Source organism: Anomaloglossus baeobatrachus, chromosome 4, assembly GCF_048569485.1.
Source record: "Anomaloglossus baeobatrachus isolate aAnoBae1 chromosome 4, aAnoBae1.hap1, whole genome shotgun sequence".
In the NCBI taxonomy this organism is placed as follows: Eukaryota; Metazoa; Chordata; class Amphibia; order Anura; family Aromobatidae; genus Anomaloglossus; species Anomaloglossus baeobatrachus.
Window position 1 is genome coordinate 567665247 of NC_134356.1, and position 16245 is coordinate 567681491.

The following is a 16245-nucleotide window of genomic DNA, read 5'->3' on the forward strand; positions in this document are numbered from 1 at the left end:
TTTATATATTCCGCCCGCGGAGGTCGGGGGAATATATACCTTACTCTCACCGGGGACCCTTCAATAATCGGCATAAGTAGTATAGCGGCCTCCTTGCTTATTGTCGGGCAATTCCATAATTGGCCTGACTATAAGAGGGGCGCTAGAGAGCGCGTCACGTGCTCTGTCTGTCGGTCGGGAGGTATAAAGGAGGGGTGACCCCCACTTGTTACCCCCCGATTGTGACGTACTGGTAGCCAGCGCGGGGGATTTCTGAGTGACCCCCCGGTGGTTTGTGACAGGATTGTACCATTTTTTGGCTTGCGGTGGCCGAACGTTCAGCTGAGCGCTCGCCGGCAAGTGACAGCGCCCAGCTGAGCGCCCGCCCGCCGGCATGCCCGGCCGCCGGCAAGTGACAGAGCTCAGCTGAGTGCCCGGCCGCCGGCAAGTGACAGCGCTCAGCTGATCACCCGGCGGCCGGCTGCAGGGAGCGCTCAGCTGATCACCCGGCGGCCGGCTGCAGGGAGCGCTCAGCTGATCACCCGGCGGCCGGCTGCAGGGAGCGCTCAGCTGATCACCCGGCGGCCGGCTGCAGGGAGCGCTCAGCTGATCACCCGGCGGCCGGCTGCAGGGAGCGCTCAGCTGATCACCCGGCGGCCGGCTGCAGGGAGCGCTCAGCTGATCACCCGGCGGCCGGCTGCAGGGAGCGCTCAGCTGATCACCCGGCGGCCGGCTGCAGGGAGCGCTCAGCTGATCACCCGGCGGCCGGCTGCAGGGAGCGCTCAGCTGATCACCCGGCGGCCGGCTGCAGGGAGCGCTCAGCTGATCACCCGGCGGCCGGCTGCAGGGAGCGCTCAGCTGATCACCCGGCGGCCGGCTGCAGGGAGCGCTCAGCTGATCACCCGGCGGCCGGCTGCAGGGAGCGCTCAGCTGATCACCCGGCGGCCGGCTGCAGGGAGCGCTCAGCTGATCACCCGGCGGCCGGCTGCAGGGAGCGCTCAGCTGATCACCCGGCGGCCGGCTGCAGGGAGCGCTCAGCTGATCGTTCACAATAGTCTGCCGCCGGTAAAACTGTGGAAAAAAAAAATCAAAACGGATTCCGTTGTTTTGCATCCGTCACACAACGCAATGCAACGGATACCGTTCAACGCAAGTGTGAAACTAGCCTTACATGTCGTGATATGTAATATTATAAACGTGTATTAATAAACGTGACGTTTTAGAGTTTTTTCTGGTCAATATAAGCGATCCTCTTTACTATATACTATTGATACTGGTTTTTGATGAGTATAATCGACTGCTAAGTTATTTTATCAAAACTACAGCAAATATCACAGTAAGTGACATCATTGGAATCAGGGTCCAGAGACTGCCCCTACGTAATGTTGCTATCAGATTAGGTGGCAAAAACCTGGTGACAGATTCTCTTTAAAGGGAACCTTTCTCCAGATTTGGCTCCTATAAGCTGTGGCCACTACCAGTCAGCCCTTATATACAGCTTTCCAGAATACTGTATATGAGCCCAGGCCGTTCTGTAGAACATAAAAAACACCTTTATTATACTCACCATGGGGGCGGTCTGATCTGATGGGTGTCTTGTTTTTTTTTTGTCCAGCGCCTCCTCCATCTTGTGCAGTCGCCGTTCACTTTCCCAGCTCCATGTGCATGACGCGTCCTCCATTGCCCTCCTGTGCACACACTTCTCTATACCCTGCTGAGAGCACAACAAAGTACTGTAATGCACAGGCTCAGGGAAAGGTTTAGATCGCTCGCACATGCGCACTACAATACTTTGATCTGTACTGAGCGTAGCAGAGACACGTGCGTGTGCAGGAGAGCAATGGAGGGCTCTGTATGGATGACTTGGGCCATGTGCGCATGTTTTTCTTGCGTTTTGGTTGTGTTTTAAACTGCACTGTCATTGACAAAATGCATGCGTTTTGCTTCCTAAGCAAAGTCTGAGAAATCAAAATTTCCATGCGCACGTTGCTTTTTTTTTTTTTTAGGCAGCGTTTTGTTTGACAAATATTTGTCAATCGGTGCCTAAAAAAAGCAGCATGTTCTTTTTTTTGCGTTTTTGGTCACGTTTTGTCACCCATTGAAATGAATGAGGTGATTCAAAACACAACTAAAATGTTTAGCTGTGCATTTTCACTGCATTTTGGATGCATTTTTGTCAACAAAAACACAGGTCACCAACTTTTCTCCATTCTTTCTGTCTCTCTCCACTTCATACTCACTCGCAGACTCTCCTGCTTCTGAAAGTGCTGCCGCTCATTATTCCATCTCGTATTCACTGCTTCCCCGCCCACTGGCGCCTAGATTGGTTGCAGTCTCACTCCCCATGCTGAGTGACAGCTGTCTGACTGCAACCAATCACAGCCGCCTGTGGGCGGGTCTATATTGTACAGTAAAATAAAAAAATTTAAAAAAAAATGGCTTGCCTTCCCTTTCAATTGTAAAACCCAGCCAAGATAAAGCCTCACAGCTGGGGGCTGGTATTCTCAGGCTGGGGAGACCGACGTTATTGGGAGCTCCCCAGCCTAAAAATATCAACCAGCAGCTTCCCGGAAATTGCCTCATCCATTAGATGCAACAGTCCCGAGACTTTACCCGGCTCATCCCGATTTCCCTGGTGCGGTGACAGTCATTGTAATAAGGAGTTAATGGCAGCCCATATCTGCCACTCAGTCCTAGCTTAGTGATGGCAAGCGTCTATGAGACACCCCTCATCACTAATCTGTAAATAAACACGAACACAGAAAAATCCTTTATTTGAAATAAAAGACAAAAAACCCATACTTTCACCATTTTATTAACATCCCTTCAGGTCCGACGTAATCCACATGAGGTCCCATGACGCTTCCAGCACTGCTACATCTGACACAGCGAGCACCATAGAACTAGACTGCCCGCTGGGAGCTCCACCCAGCAACTGAAGTGAGTCGAGCTATCAGCAGTGATGTCATTCAGGTTAGCCACAGATGGAGTCCGCCACCCCTGACAACAAATCACCCGAGTGACTGCAGTGCGCAGCGCGATCAGCGGTGGCGTCACTCAGGTGATTTCCCGTCACAGCTGGAGTCCTTCACGTGACTGCAAATCAGGCCTCGACAAAGATTCGTGCAATGAAAATGAACTTGGGTGAACCTCTGACATTACAACTGCAGGCCCCGCACTACTGCCTGAGTTTCTCATTGCGCGGCTGTCCGTCTGCTGTCACCAGGCAGTCATGCTCTATGGTGCTCACTGTGACAGGACAGGGATGTAGCAGAACTGAATCGCTGTAGGACCTCATGTGGATTACTTCTAACCTGCCGGGTGTGTTAGGGTTAATAAAGTGGTGAAAGAGGGTGTTTTTTGTATTTTATTCAAAATAAAGGATTTTGGGGGTGTGTGTGTCTTTATTTTTTACTTACAGATCAGTGATGGGGGTGGGCGTCATGAGACGACTGCCATCTCTAATCTTGGACTTGGTGGCTGCTGTGAGCTGCCATTAACTCATTATTACCCTGATTGCCACCACATCAGGGCAATGGGAAGAGCCGGGTCCAGCGCCAGAATTGGCGCATCTTATGGATGCACCACTTCTGGGGCGGCTGTGTGCTGCTATTGTTAGACTGGAGAAGGCCATATAATGATAGGCCTTCCCACCTTAATATTGGCCCCCAGTTTTCTGCTCCACCTTGGCTGGCTGGTTTTAGAAAAATGGTGGGGGAACCCACATGTTTTATTTTTAATTAAAAAAAAAAAGTTTGGGATCCCCTCTATTTTTCATAACCAGCCAGGTACAGCAGACAGCTGAGGGTTGCAGCCTGCAGCTGCTCCTGTTCCTGTGCTGGATATGAAAAATGGGGGGACCCCCAACGTCATTTTTTTTTTTTTTTTTTTAACAAAAAAATAAATAAAAACAGTTGTCCAAGCTAGCTATCCCACTATGAAGCTATTCTGTTATTTTTTTTCTATCTATTCTACCTGTTTCTTGTTATCTATTCTATATGTTCTTTCTGCTTTTTCTATCTATCCTAGCTATCATATTTTATTTCTCCTTTAAAAAAAAATGTACTGACGAAAGCGCATTGAAAATGCATGCGTTTTCACCGCCTATTTTGTCAAACGGTGTGTTTACAGTTGCCAAGTCTGCCAGAGGGTGCAGCGTGCGGACATACCCTTAGGGTGCATCATCCACACCAATTGACGATGGAAGGAAGAGAGGAGGCGATGGACCGAGGGCAGCGACACCCATCGCACCGTCTCGCAGTGGCGTTTTTTTATGTTCTACATAAGGGCTTGGGCTCTTGTATACAGTATTCTGGGATGCTGTAAAGATAACAGCTCACCGGTGCTGGCCGCCGCTTATAGGGGACACATCTGGTGACAGGTTCCCTTTAAATTCTCATTGAACAAAAAACTCCCTGAAAATCCAATTGTGAACCACAATGTGATTTAGAAAAAAATGTAGAATACAGTTCATAGACTCCTACTAATTCCTATTAAAGGGGTTTTCCATTCCTGTTGCGTTTTTTTAGCTTTAGATAAACAGGTGATGATATCAGTAACACTTCGCGGCCGCCTTCTGCTCCTCGGCAGACACTTCCTTGCTCTCGCACTGGTTCTGGTCTGTTTTCCAGTTCCAGCAGTGTTGTGGTTTTGATATGACGTGCTGATGGCCCTCACTAGCCACAGCGGTCACCTCAGTCAGGTCAGCACTTTGTCCTTGCTGGAGCCGCTAAACAGCAGGACAACCTTCTCCGGGAATGGTAACCTCAGTATTGGGCGATGTTCACATGCTGCATTTTTTTTTTAATGCAAATTAAAAGCTACTTTTTACTGTACAGTGGAACCTTGGTTTACGAAAACAATCCGTTCTGGGAGTGTGCTTGTAAACCAAGTTACTCGTCTAGTAAAGCAAAATTTCCCATAGGAAATCATTGGAATGCGAACAATTTGTTCCACAACTTGTGGCATGTCCCATCCTGGTTACCTATTGTGCCATTCCACACGCGTGCACATACACACGCACATTATGCTCATTAGTCTCCTCCGTTCCCTCGCCGGCCTGGTTCTTGCAGTCCACCGGTAACCATGGCGGCCGATGCAAGGGCTGCCGCTGTCAGGCCTTCAGCGGCTGTCGTCATTGGCATGAGCCGCTTGCCTCTGTGATTGGCCAGCACGCTGACGTCAGAGGCATGAGCCGCTTTCCACTGATTGGCCAGCACGCTGACGTCAGTGGCTCTGATTGGTCAGCGCGCTGCCATTGGGAAGCACAGCGGCAGCTCCTGTATCAGTCGCGCTGGTTACCGGATCCACATACCAGCGGTCTACAAGAACCCGGTATGAGGTCGGCGAGGGAACGGAGGATATGTGAGCAAAATGTGTGTGTTTGTGCGTACGGAACCGGAAGTGTGTGCGGTATTTTGCTCATACAGCAAGCTTTGCTCGTATAGTGAAATACTCGCACACCAAGTTACTCGCACACCGAGGTTGCACTGTACCACCAAAAGCTGTGCGATGTCAGAAATCTCATGAGCATGCTTCACACTTGTATTTTTTTTCCTCTTGTTTAAATTGAAGACTTGCAGCGTTTTGGAAGTGTGCAGCGTGTCAATTCTTGCAGCGTTTTCAGTTTTTCTGCAGCATTTTTCACCCATAGAAAGTGAAGAAACCATCTTTTTTGTCGTTTTGTCTAGTAAATAAAATGTACTTTATTAAAGGGAACCTATCGTCAGGTTTCGTCTCTGAGCTGCTGCCAGCAGTGAGCCTTTGTATACAGCATTCCAGAATACTGGGTATTAGGCTATGTGCGCACGTTGCGTTCTGTCCCTGCAGACATTTCCGCAGCGATTTGAACAGCACACGTGCGCTTCAAATCACTGCAGAAAGAGTCCGTAATGAAAATAAAAAGCCGATTCCATGCACTCTGAATGCAGCCCCTCCCATAGACAGAGCGGGGGGGGGCTGCATGCAGAGCGCAGGAAAGAAGTGACATGTCACTCCTTAAAACGCGCGCTTCGGGTAGCAGCCGAAGCGCTGCGCTCTAAGACGCCACGTGCGCACATCTCCTGCATAATCTTCATAGGTTATGCTGGGGACGCAGGACGCATGCAGTTACGCTGCGGTGCAGATCGTAGCGTAACTGCATGTAAATACGCAACGTGCGCACATAGCCTAAGAGCCCAGACCACACGGTATAACGGAAAAAGCACTCAGCGTGTGGTCCTGTCCGATGGGTGTCGCTGGTCTCGGTCCAGCGCCTCCTCCATCTTGTGCGATCACCGTCCTCCTGCCCAGCCCCGTGTGCATGATGCATCCTGCGTCCTTCACAGAGGCCTCCATTGCGCTAAAAGCAATGATGAAGCCGGAGCTGGACCTGGGGAGGGAGGGAGTAAAGTGTGGTGTTTTGGTTTTTTTTTTGTTGTTTTTTTTTAAACAGCTAACTGGGGATAATGGTTTTTCTGAAACCTGAAAACCCTTTTTAAGGGACTTGTCATGGTATTCATGATCCATTACACCAGTGGGGGTCCAAAACCCAGCACCACCACCCAGCCACCTGTTTTTTTTTTCACCAGCAGATCAGCTCCTTCTCACTTAGGCTGCTTTCACACTACTTTTTTTTAACATACGTCCTGAACGTTTTTTTGCTGCAAAAGCGGATCCTGTTTTTGCAAAGAGAAACGCATGCAAACGCATGTTATTTTGCAGGATCCTGTCACTTGAAGTTTATGGGCGGGCGTTGGAGTCATGTGATCGGGAGTGAGGGGAACTGAACGTGATAGACTGGGAGCCGGCATCTGACAGCTGTGGATGCTGGTAACCAAGGTAAATATCGGGTAACTAAGCGAAGTGCTTTGCTTGGTTACCCGATATTTACCTTGGTTACCCGATATTTACCTTGGTTACGAGCATCCGCCGCTCTAAGGCGGGGGAGAGGGTTAGAGAGACTGATCACACCAGGCTGGTTTCTGGGCATGCTCAGTAGAGCAAGCAGGATCCTGTCTATCAGCATGCCAGCGTTCACATACGTTTGCGTGCAGTATAGTCAGGATCCAGCAATTTGCAGTATTTGGACGCAGCTCAAAAACACTATAAGGCTGCTTTCACACTACGTCTTTTTAACATGCGTCCTGAATGGTTTTTTGCTGCAAAAGCGGATCCTGCTTTTACAGCAAAAAATGCATGCAAACGCATGTCTTATTTTGCAGGATCCTGTCACTGGATGTTTAGGGGCGGGCATTGGAGTCATGTGATCGGGAGTGAGGGGAACTAAACGTGCCAGACTGGGAGCCGGCATCTGACAGCTGCGAGGCTCGTAACAAAGGTAAACATCGGGTATACTTGCTTGGATACCTGATATTTACTTTGGTTACAAGCGTCTGCAGCTGCTAGGAGCCGGGCTCCCTGCACACGTAACCAACGTAAACATCGGGTAACTAAGATAAGTGGTTACCCGATATTTACCTTGGTTACGAGTGTCCGCAGCTCTCAGGTGGGGTAGAGGGAGGGAGAGAGACTGATCACGGAGGCTGGTTCTGGGCATGCTCAGTAGAGCAAGCAGGATCCTGCCTATCAGCATGCCAGCGTTCACATGCGTTTGCATGCTGTTTAGTCAGGATCCAGCAATTTGCAGAAGTTGGACGCAGCTCAAAAACGCTACAAGTAGCATTTTTGAAAGATGTTAAAAAACTGCAAGTCGCTGGATCCTCACTATAACGCACGCAAACGCAGGTGAACGCATGTTGACGCGAGTCCATTGCAAATGCATTGAAATGAAAACGCATTTGCACTGGATCCGTTTCTGCGTTAAAAAAACGTTCAGGACGCATGTTAAAAAGACGTAGTGTGAAAGCAGCCTAAGCAGCGTTTTTGAAAAAAGTTAAAAAAACTGCAAGTCGCTGGATCCTCACTATAACGCACGCAAACGCATGTGAACGCATGTGGATGCGAGTCCATTGCAAATGCATTGACATGAAAACGCATTTGCACTGGAACTGTTTTTGCGTTAAAAAAACGTTCATGACGCATGTTAAAAAATGTAGTGTGAAAGCAGCCTTAGTGTGTACTACTATCCCATTAGCGGCAGAAGATTTGTAGTTGTTTCTCTGCTCATTTTGTTTGAACTGTGAACAGCATTTAGAGATATCGGAAAGGGGTTTTGCTACAAACAAAGGTAAATTTAAGATTATTTTAATCAAGAGATTTTGTAATAATAATTTCCACAATTGGATGTGTTTTTTAAAAAAATTTTCCTGAGATGTTATGTATGTACCCCTACTATTTAAAAGAGGCAGGGAAATGTTTTACCTCACAATAAGAGTTAGCTATGATCTCATGCTGTAATTTTTTTATACTTTTTTTTTTTTTTTTTTTTTTTTTTTACCCTGCCCAGGAGCTGTGGTATGATCAGACCATGTCCCTGTACGGCCAGACACGGCCATTACACAGTACATAGCAGGGGCACATTTATAAGATTATCTCTGCACAGGAACATTATTTTTAATCACATCCAATAGTGGAACTTATTATTCCAAGATCTATTGATTAAAATGAACTTTGTAAGTGGGAAAATCCCTTTTAAGATTTAGAATTCTAGAAACCTGTAGTCTGAAGATTCATTGGCTTCTGTAAGGAGTGTTTTGTTGGCATGCTCTGTGATCTGTGCAGAGGTCATTGTGCAGGGAGGGATGTGAGCATTTACCATCACCTGCTGTAAATGCTAGTTCCTGTATTATCTACTGTATATAGCGGTATTACCTTTCATTGCTTTTACAGAACAGGGGATAAGTCTAATGTTCGATTTAGAAGCCAGCATATATATGCATGCGTGTTTGTACTTATGGAAATTATTTCAAGTACATGGGTTTTGTTATACACGTGTTTATTTCCTTTGTGTATTGGAACACACACAAAAAAAAAAAAACAACAAAAGAGGGAAATTAGACCTTATTTCACACAATCTTAAAAATGGGTTGGACAGAATTGTTAGCACCTTCAACTTTAATATTTGGTTGCACACCCTTTGGAATAAACTGCAATCAATCGTTTCCTATAACCATCAATAAGCTTCTTACACCTCATCTGGAATTTTGGACTCTTCTTTTGCAAACTGCTCCAGGTCTTATATTGAAGGTAACTTCTCCCAACAGCAATTTTTAAGATCTCTCCACAGATCTTCAATGGAATTTAGATCCAGACTCATTGCTGCCACTTCAGAACTCTCCAGCGCTTGTTTCCATCCATTTCTGGGGGTCATTTTCCAGCTTTCTGACACTGAGTACTACATTGCCACCTAAAATCCTTTTGGTAATCTTCAGATTTCATCATACGTTGCACCCAGTACCAGAAGCAGCAAACCAACCCCAAAACATCTTTGAGTCTCCACCATATTTGACTGTAGGTATGGTGTTCTTTTCTTTGTAGGCCTCATTCCGTTTTTGAAAAACATTAGAATGATGTGTTTTAGGCCTAAGCCACACGGTGAGAAAAACAATGCTAGTGGAGTGCGATAAAACATCGCATTCCACTCGGACCAATTCTAGCCTGTGGGTCAGCACACATGAGCGATTATTTTCTCAGCCCTAATCGGACCGAGAAAACAATCGCAGCATGCTGCGATTGTAAGCTGAGACTCTCTCTCTCGCACCCGTTCAAGTGAATGGGGCGAGAGAAAAATCGCACTGCACTCGCGGTACATCGGTGTACCGCTAGTGCAGTGCGAGAATGGCAATAGCCGGCTATGCAGGAGAGAGGGAGAGAAATCCCTCCCTCCCCTCCTGAGTGCCGGCCCGCCCCCCGCAGCTGAGGTCTGCTCGCACGAACGTACTTCAGTTGCAAGGACACACGCATGACACTCGGCTCTGCTGTACTGCCAGCACGAGCCGAGTGTCTTGCAAGTGGATCGCAGTAGTGCCCGTGTGGCCCCAGCCTTACCAAAATGCTTTACCTTGGTCTGATCTGTCCACAAGATGCTTTCCCAGAAGGATTTTGACTTATGTACATTTTGGTAAACTGCAGTCTAGCTGTTTGTGTCAGCAGTGGGGTCCTCCTTGGTCTCCTGCCATAATATTTAACTTCTTTCAAATATGGATGTATAGTGTGCGCTGACTCTGATGCACCCTGACCCTGCAGGATAGCTTGAATTTCTTTGGAACTTGATTGGGGCTGCTTATTCACCATGTGGACTATTCTAAGTTGCAACTTTTCATCAATTTTTCTCTGCCGTTCACGTCTAGGGAGATTAGCTACAATGCCATGGGTTGTAAACTTCTTGATTATGTTGGCGCAATGTGAACAATGGTGCATGAAGATCTCTGGAGATGGACTTATAACCTGGAGACTATTGAAATTTTTCAGCAATTTTGGTCCTCAAGTTATCAGTTCGTTCTCCTTTCTGTTCTCCATGCTTAGCGTGGCACACAGTGCAAAGATTGAGTCAACGTCTCCCCTTTTTATCTGTTTTCACGTGTGATTTTCATTTTGCCCGCACCTGTTACTTGCAACAGATCAGTTTGAATGAGCATCATATATTTGAAACAAAGTGGTTTACCCACAATTTTGGAAAAGTGACAATTTTGTCTTGCCCGCTTTTTGGATTTTGTGTGAAATTGTCCATTTTGCCTTTGTGTGGTGTTCCAATCTACACAAAGGAAATGTGTGTATAACAATGTGTGAAAGGAATCATTTTCTCTGAGTAAAACTTTGTTTTTCTGAACAATTTTAAAGGTGCCAACACTTTCGGTCATGACTGTGTGTATATATGAAAATCATTTTTTCACCTCCTCCTATTTGGTGGTTGTATTTACTTTTTGTTCTTCCTTCAATCTGTTTCTCCTCCAGAGGCCTGGGAGTTTTGAGGGTTCTGCACAGTATCTTGGTTGTCCCCAACAATTTCTGGACAGACCGTTCATTATCTTCTTATTGCGCCACCGTTGATGTACGGACTTTAGGTTTTGGTAACTTGTTTTCTTCTTCTCTCTGCAGTGGTGCTAATCGGAGATTCTGGAGTTGGAAAAAGTAACCTGCTGTCTCGATTCACCCGCAATGAGTTTAACTTGGAGAGTAAAAGTACCATCGGGGTAGAGTTTGCCACAAGAAGCATCCAAGTGGACGGCAAAACAATCAAAGCTCAAATTTGGGACACTGCTGGACAGGAGCGATACCGCGCCATCACCTCTGCGTGAGTCATCCATATGTTATAGCTTATTGAGTTATGTAAAACCTTTCTGCTTATACATCAGAAACGTCTGTAGGGAATCTTCACAAGTGAACAGGAGCGGGAATAGATTAAGACTAGAGGTGAGCGAACCTGAACTGTGAAGTTCGGGGTTTGTACTGAACAGCGGGTGTCCATGTTTCAGACTCAAACACGGGCTTTAAGAAAAATAAAAATGTCTGTCCCCTAGTTTGGGTTCTTTTTGTATTCTAATAGTTTGTGGAAAGGCTGCAGAGGAGATGGAGACTAAAGGCCGCTTTACACGCTGCGATATCGTGACCAATATCTCTAGCGTGGGTACCCGCCCCCATCGGTTGTGCGACATTGGCAAATCGCTGCCCGTGGCGCACAACAGCGTCCAGACCCATCACACTACTTAACTGCGCTGCGACGTCGCCGTGACCGCCGAAACGTCTCCTTTCTAAGGGGGCGGTTCGTTCAGCGTCACAGCAGCGTCACAGCGACGTCACTGAACCGCCGCCCAATAGAAGCGGAGGGGCGGAGATGAGTGGGATGAACATCCCGCCCACCTCCTTTCTTCCGGAAGCATTGCGGACGGGAGGCAGGTAAGGAGAGGTTCCTCGTTTTTGCGGTGTCATACGTACCAATGTGTGCTGCCGCAGGAACAACTTCGTTACTGCAGCAGCAGCGATATTCGAGAATGGACCCCCATGTCACCGATGAGCGATTTTGCACGTTTTTGCAACGATGCAAAATCGCTCAAAGGTGTCACACGCAACAACATCGCTAAAGCGACCGGATGTGCGTCACAAATTCTGTGACCCCAACGAGATCGCTTGAGCGATGTCGCAGCGTTTAAAGCGGCCTTTAGACCATTTTACAGACAGAAGTTCAGGTCCCCGTTGACTTATGAGTTTCAAGGGCCGGGGTCAAGTCCGGGCCCAAAGCTGAACTTTTAACTAAATTACTGAACTTGCACGGGTCGAGTCATCTCAAATTAAGACTTGTCCCCATCATAATAATGGAAATTCATGTCATAGTTGGGGAAGTGTCCATGACTGCACATAGACATCAGTGGAAGCCATGTAATACTAGATGATCTCATCTCCGTTTGGAAGAAACTGCTGCCCTAAAACGCGTTGTCCCGATGAATGTTACTCCTGGTTTTAGAGCAGGGACATACAAGGAGACAGATTTACATACTTGTCTTATCTAGATTTCTCCTTCAGCCATGTCTGACCGGTCATCTTCTCCCAACAGGTACTATCGAGGCGCCGTCGGTGCTTTGCTTGTGTATGATATTGCCAAGCACCTCACGTATGAGAATGTTGAGAGGTGGCTAAAGGAATTGAGGGACCACGCAGACAACAACATAGTCATCATGCTGGTGGGCAACAAGAGCGACTTGCGTCACCTGAGAGCCGTGCCCACTGATGAAGCCCGTGCTTTTGCAGGTCATTATTGTTATATAGTTATGCCATTGATGAGGCGTTGTAGTTGGGGTATGTATGTAGCCATGTAATGACCACTTATGTGCAGTATTACCACCTCTTCCTATTACATACCATATGCACCCCTGTCGTACAGTGACGTCAGAGGCCCCACATCAATTACTGACCAGCCCTTCACATGTCCTATGCCCCATGTCTACAGAGCCTACGAGCTTCTTGTAATATTACAGACCATATCTTCCAGTTTACATAATGTATTTATAGGCTCCGGCGCTGCGCTCAGTGCCTTCATGTAAATCAGGTCTACATAGCATTGAGTTTTAGGCTAGTTTCACACTTGCGTTAAACGGCATCCATTGCATTGCCTTGTGTGATGGATGTGTTGCATGTAGTGACGCAACGGATGCTGCAAAACAACGCAATTCGTTTTTGTTTTTTTTTACAGTTTTACCGTCGGCAGACTATTGTGAACGATCAGCTGATCGCTAACAGTAGTCCGCCGCCGGGTGATCAGCTGATCACTCACAGTAGCCGGCCCCGGGTGATCAACCGATCACTCACAGTAGCCGGCCGCCGGGTGATCAGCCGATCACTCACAGTAGCCGGCCGATCAGCCGATCACTCACAGTAGCCGGCCGATCAGCCGATCACTCCCAGTAGCCGGCCGCCGGGTGATCAGCCGATCACTCCCAGTAGCCGGCCGCCGGGTGATCAGCCGATCACTCCCAGTAGCCGGCCGCCGGGTGATCAGCCGATCACTCCCAGTAGCCGGCCGCCGGGTGATCAGCCGATCACTCCCAGTAGCCGGCCGCCGGGTGATCAGCCGATCACTCCCAGTAGCCGGCCGCCGGGTGATCAGCCGATCACTCCCAGTAGCCGGCCGCCGGGTGATCAGCCGATCACTCCCAGTAGCCGGCCGCCGGGTGATCAGCCGATCACTCCCAGTAGCCGGCCGCCGGGTGATCAGCTGATCGTTCGGTCGCCGACAATGTGTGCGGGGGACGGAGTGCAGTGGGTGGAGCCGAGCAGGTCCATGGCTGAGGACGTCAGTGCCGCGGGGACTGCATCGCTGGGGGGACAGGTGAGTGAGAGAGTGTGTGTGTGTGTGTGTGTGTGTGTGTGTGTGTGTGTGTGTGTGCGTGTGTGTGTGCGATTGTGTGTATGTCTACATACGGAGTGCGGGGAGGGGGCGGAGCCGAGCAGGGAAGTATCGGGCTCCCGGCACACGTAACCAGGGTTCCTTGGTTACCCGATGTGTACCCTGGTTACGGGTGGAGGGAGCCAGAGAGAGCATACGCAGTGAAATCCAAAGGATTCCGCTGCTCAAAAAAAGTTACATGCTGCGTTCCTTCTGCCCGACGCAGCGTCAAAATAACGACGCTGCGTCGTCCGGCGGATGCAACGCTGACACTTGCGTTACAGTGCGTCATCCATACAAGTTTATGGAGAATAGCGCAGTGCGTTAACGGACTGCGCTATTCTCCATAGTGACGGACTCCGCTGAACGCAAGTGTGAAACTAGCCTTATGCGTGTCATGTGGCCTTGCTTACTTTTTGATATGTTCCACTGTATCTTTATAGGGGAAGATCTTTGTACTAGACTATAGAAAATGTATATCCGAGAAATTTCCAATCCTCCTCTTAGTTCTTGATAATCACATTTCAGCAGCATATTACAGTGTATGTAATTATATAAATTCTGCAGAAAAGCGGTAAGGGGAACATTTAAAGGGCTTGTCCGGCAATGAGTATCACCCATCCATGGTATAAATGATAACTTATAGATCAGTCGACCTCTCAGAATGGGGTAAAATGAAGGGCCAGTGCACATCTGACTGCTGCTCCATTCATTCTCTAGGGAATTGCCTGCGCAGCTCAGCTGTGCCCAGCAGACGCCTAGAGAATGAAAGGAGCAATGGTCGAGCACCCTCATCACCTGACAACCTCTTTACACTAGTTGTCTTGTATGGATCCCCAGTTGCAGTCTGCATTTGAACTGCCAGTTTTACAGCCTTCAGAGCTGAAATCTTCCACCATTGTTTGCTGGTTCAGTGTCTGCATAGAATCCTATTCTATTTATCTTTTTACTAGTGTAACCTTTGTAAAAGACACTAGACAGTAACCTGATGCTGGAAATCGACTAACCCACTGCATTATGGGAATTACTGGACTATTAAAGATGTATTAAACCACTGTTTAGCATGACATTCAGCAGAATTGTGATTGCAGCTCTGTAGACTTGGGGTGCATGCCCACGATGTGTTTGCAGCGTTTTGAATGCAGCGTATTTTTGTGGTGTCCAAAACGCTGCGATTGTACAGTACAAGCACAATGGATGGGATTTATAGAAATCCCGTGCCCACTGTGCGTGTGCGTCCCGCAACGAAAACTGACATGCTTGCGGCTCGGAAGGCCACACCTCAGATCAATTCTTTGCTATGGCGTCGCAAGCGTCCTCCATAGGGAGAGGACAAGCGAGAGACCGCAGCACACCGAACCCTGCTCGTTGGCACGGGCAGCGGGGGTCTCCTGTGATCGCCTGCTGAGGAGACTTGCAACTCTCAGGTCCGGGACCCGCCGCGTTCAGGACGCAGCAGGTCCTGATCGTGAGCACAAAGCCTCGTGGTTAGCATAAAGTAGATATACTTTTACAAGAGAAAGGGAAATGCCGTATGGAAATGCAGTATGTGATAGAGGAGAAGGAGCTGAACAGATTGATTATATGGTTTTGTGGGGAAGTACTCAATGTAACCTGTATTTTATGTAATGAAATCTCTGTTTCTGTGCACTCTAGTCCAGTGGGTGGTCCTCATCAATGATTGACAGCTAACAGCTAACTCTGTACACAGGGAAAGCCACCAGTCGCTGCTTAGCCCACTGGATGCTATAAAACTGTATAATGAGTGTGTTCAGCTCCTGCTGCTGGCAGATTGCACTGCATTTCCAAGCTGTCAGGTTCCCTATAAAGGACATTTTTATTTTGTAAAATGGTGTTATGTCACTAGGCTGTGCCATGGCTTTGATGACGGTCTGACCTCTTGAACACTGATAGGGAGGATGGAGGCAGCACCACTGGTTCAGCCCAGCAGACCCTTTGCAGTTTCTCCTAGCACAGCAGCCCCTGCGCATTACAGTGAGATCAGCCGGCTGCCGTTCTTCTTGCGGCTGGAAATGAAGTCATAAAGGAGAAAAAAGATGTAAAGATTTCTCAAGATCTGTGAGAGTCTCATAGACCAGACCCCCACCAATATGATAGTGATGGCATATGCCATAGGTGGCTCCGCTGCAGGTTCGGGCAGATTTCATATTTGGGAATGGGAGACGTGCAATTATTTTCCCAGCAGAAGAACAGATTCTGAAAAGTCTAAAGGGTGCTTTACACGCTGCGACATCGCTAGCGATCTCGTTAGCGATGTAACACGCCAGATCGCACATACGATTTGCCAAGATCGCACATGTGACCGGCGCTACAAAAATGACCTATGTGCGATCTCGGCAAATCTTATCTGCGATCTGGCGTGTCACATCTCTAACGAGATCGCTAGCGATGTTGCAGCATGTAAAGTACCATTTAGTGTAGGGTCTGTCAAGTTCCAAAAGTATTAATCAAGCAACAGAGGAGACGCTGCATTATGTTTATATACC

At 48.0% G+C, this 16245-nt stretch overlaps 1 protein-coding gene across 1 annotated transcript in view; it reads left to right on the top strand.

Annotated features, from left to right (window-relative positions):
- RAB11A (RAB11A, member RAS oncogene family) overlaps positions 1–16245 on the top strand; it is a 52683-nt gene that overhangs the window by 17443 nt on the left and 18995 nt on the right. Inside the window, exons 2-3 of the mRNA XM_075346045.1 lie at positions 10957–11152; positions 12410–12603. Of these exons, the coding sequence (XP_075202160.1) occupies positions 10957–11152; positions 12410–12603 (390 nt within the window). The remainder of the gene's footprint in view (positions 1–10956; positions 11153–12409; positions 12604–16245) is intronic.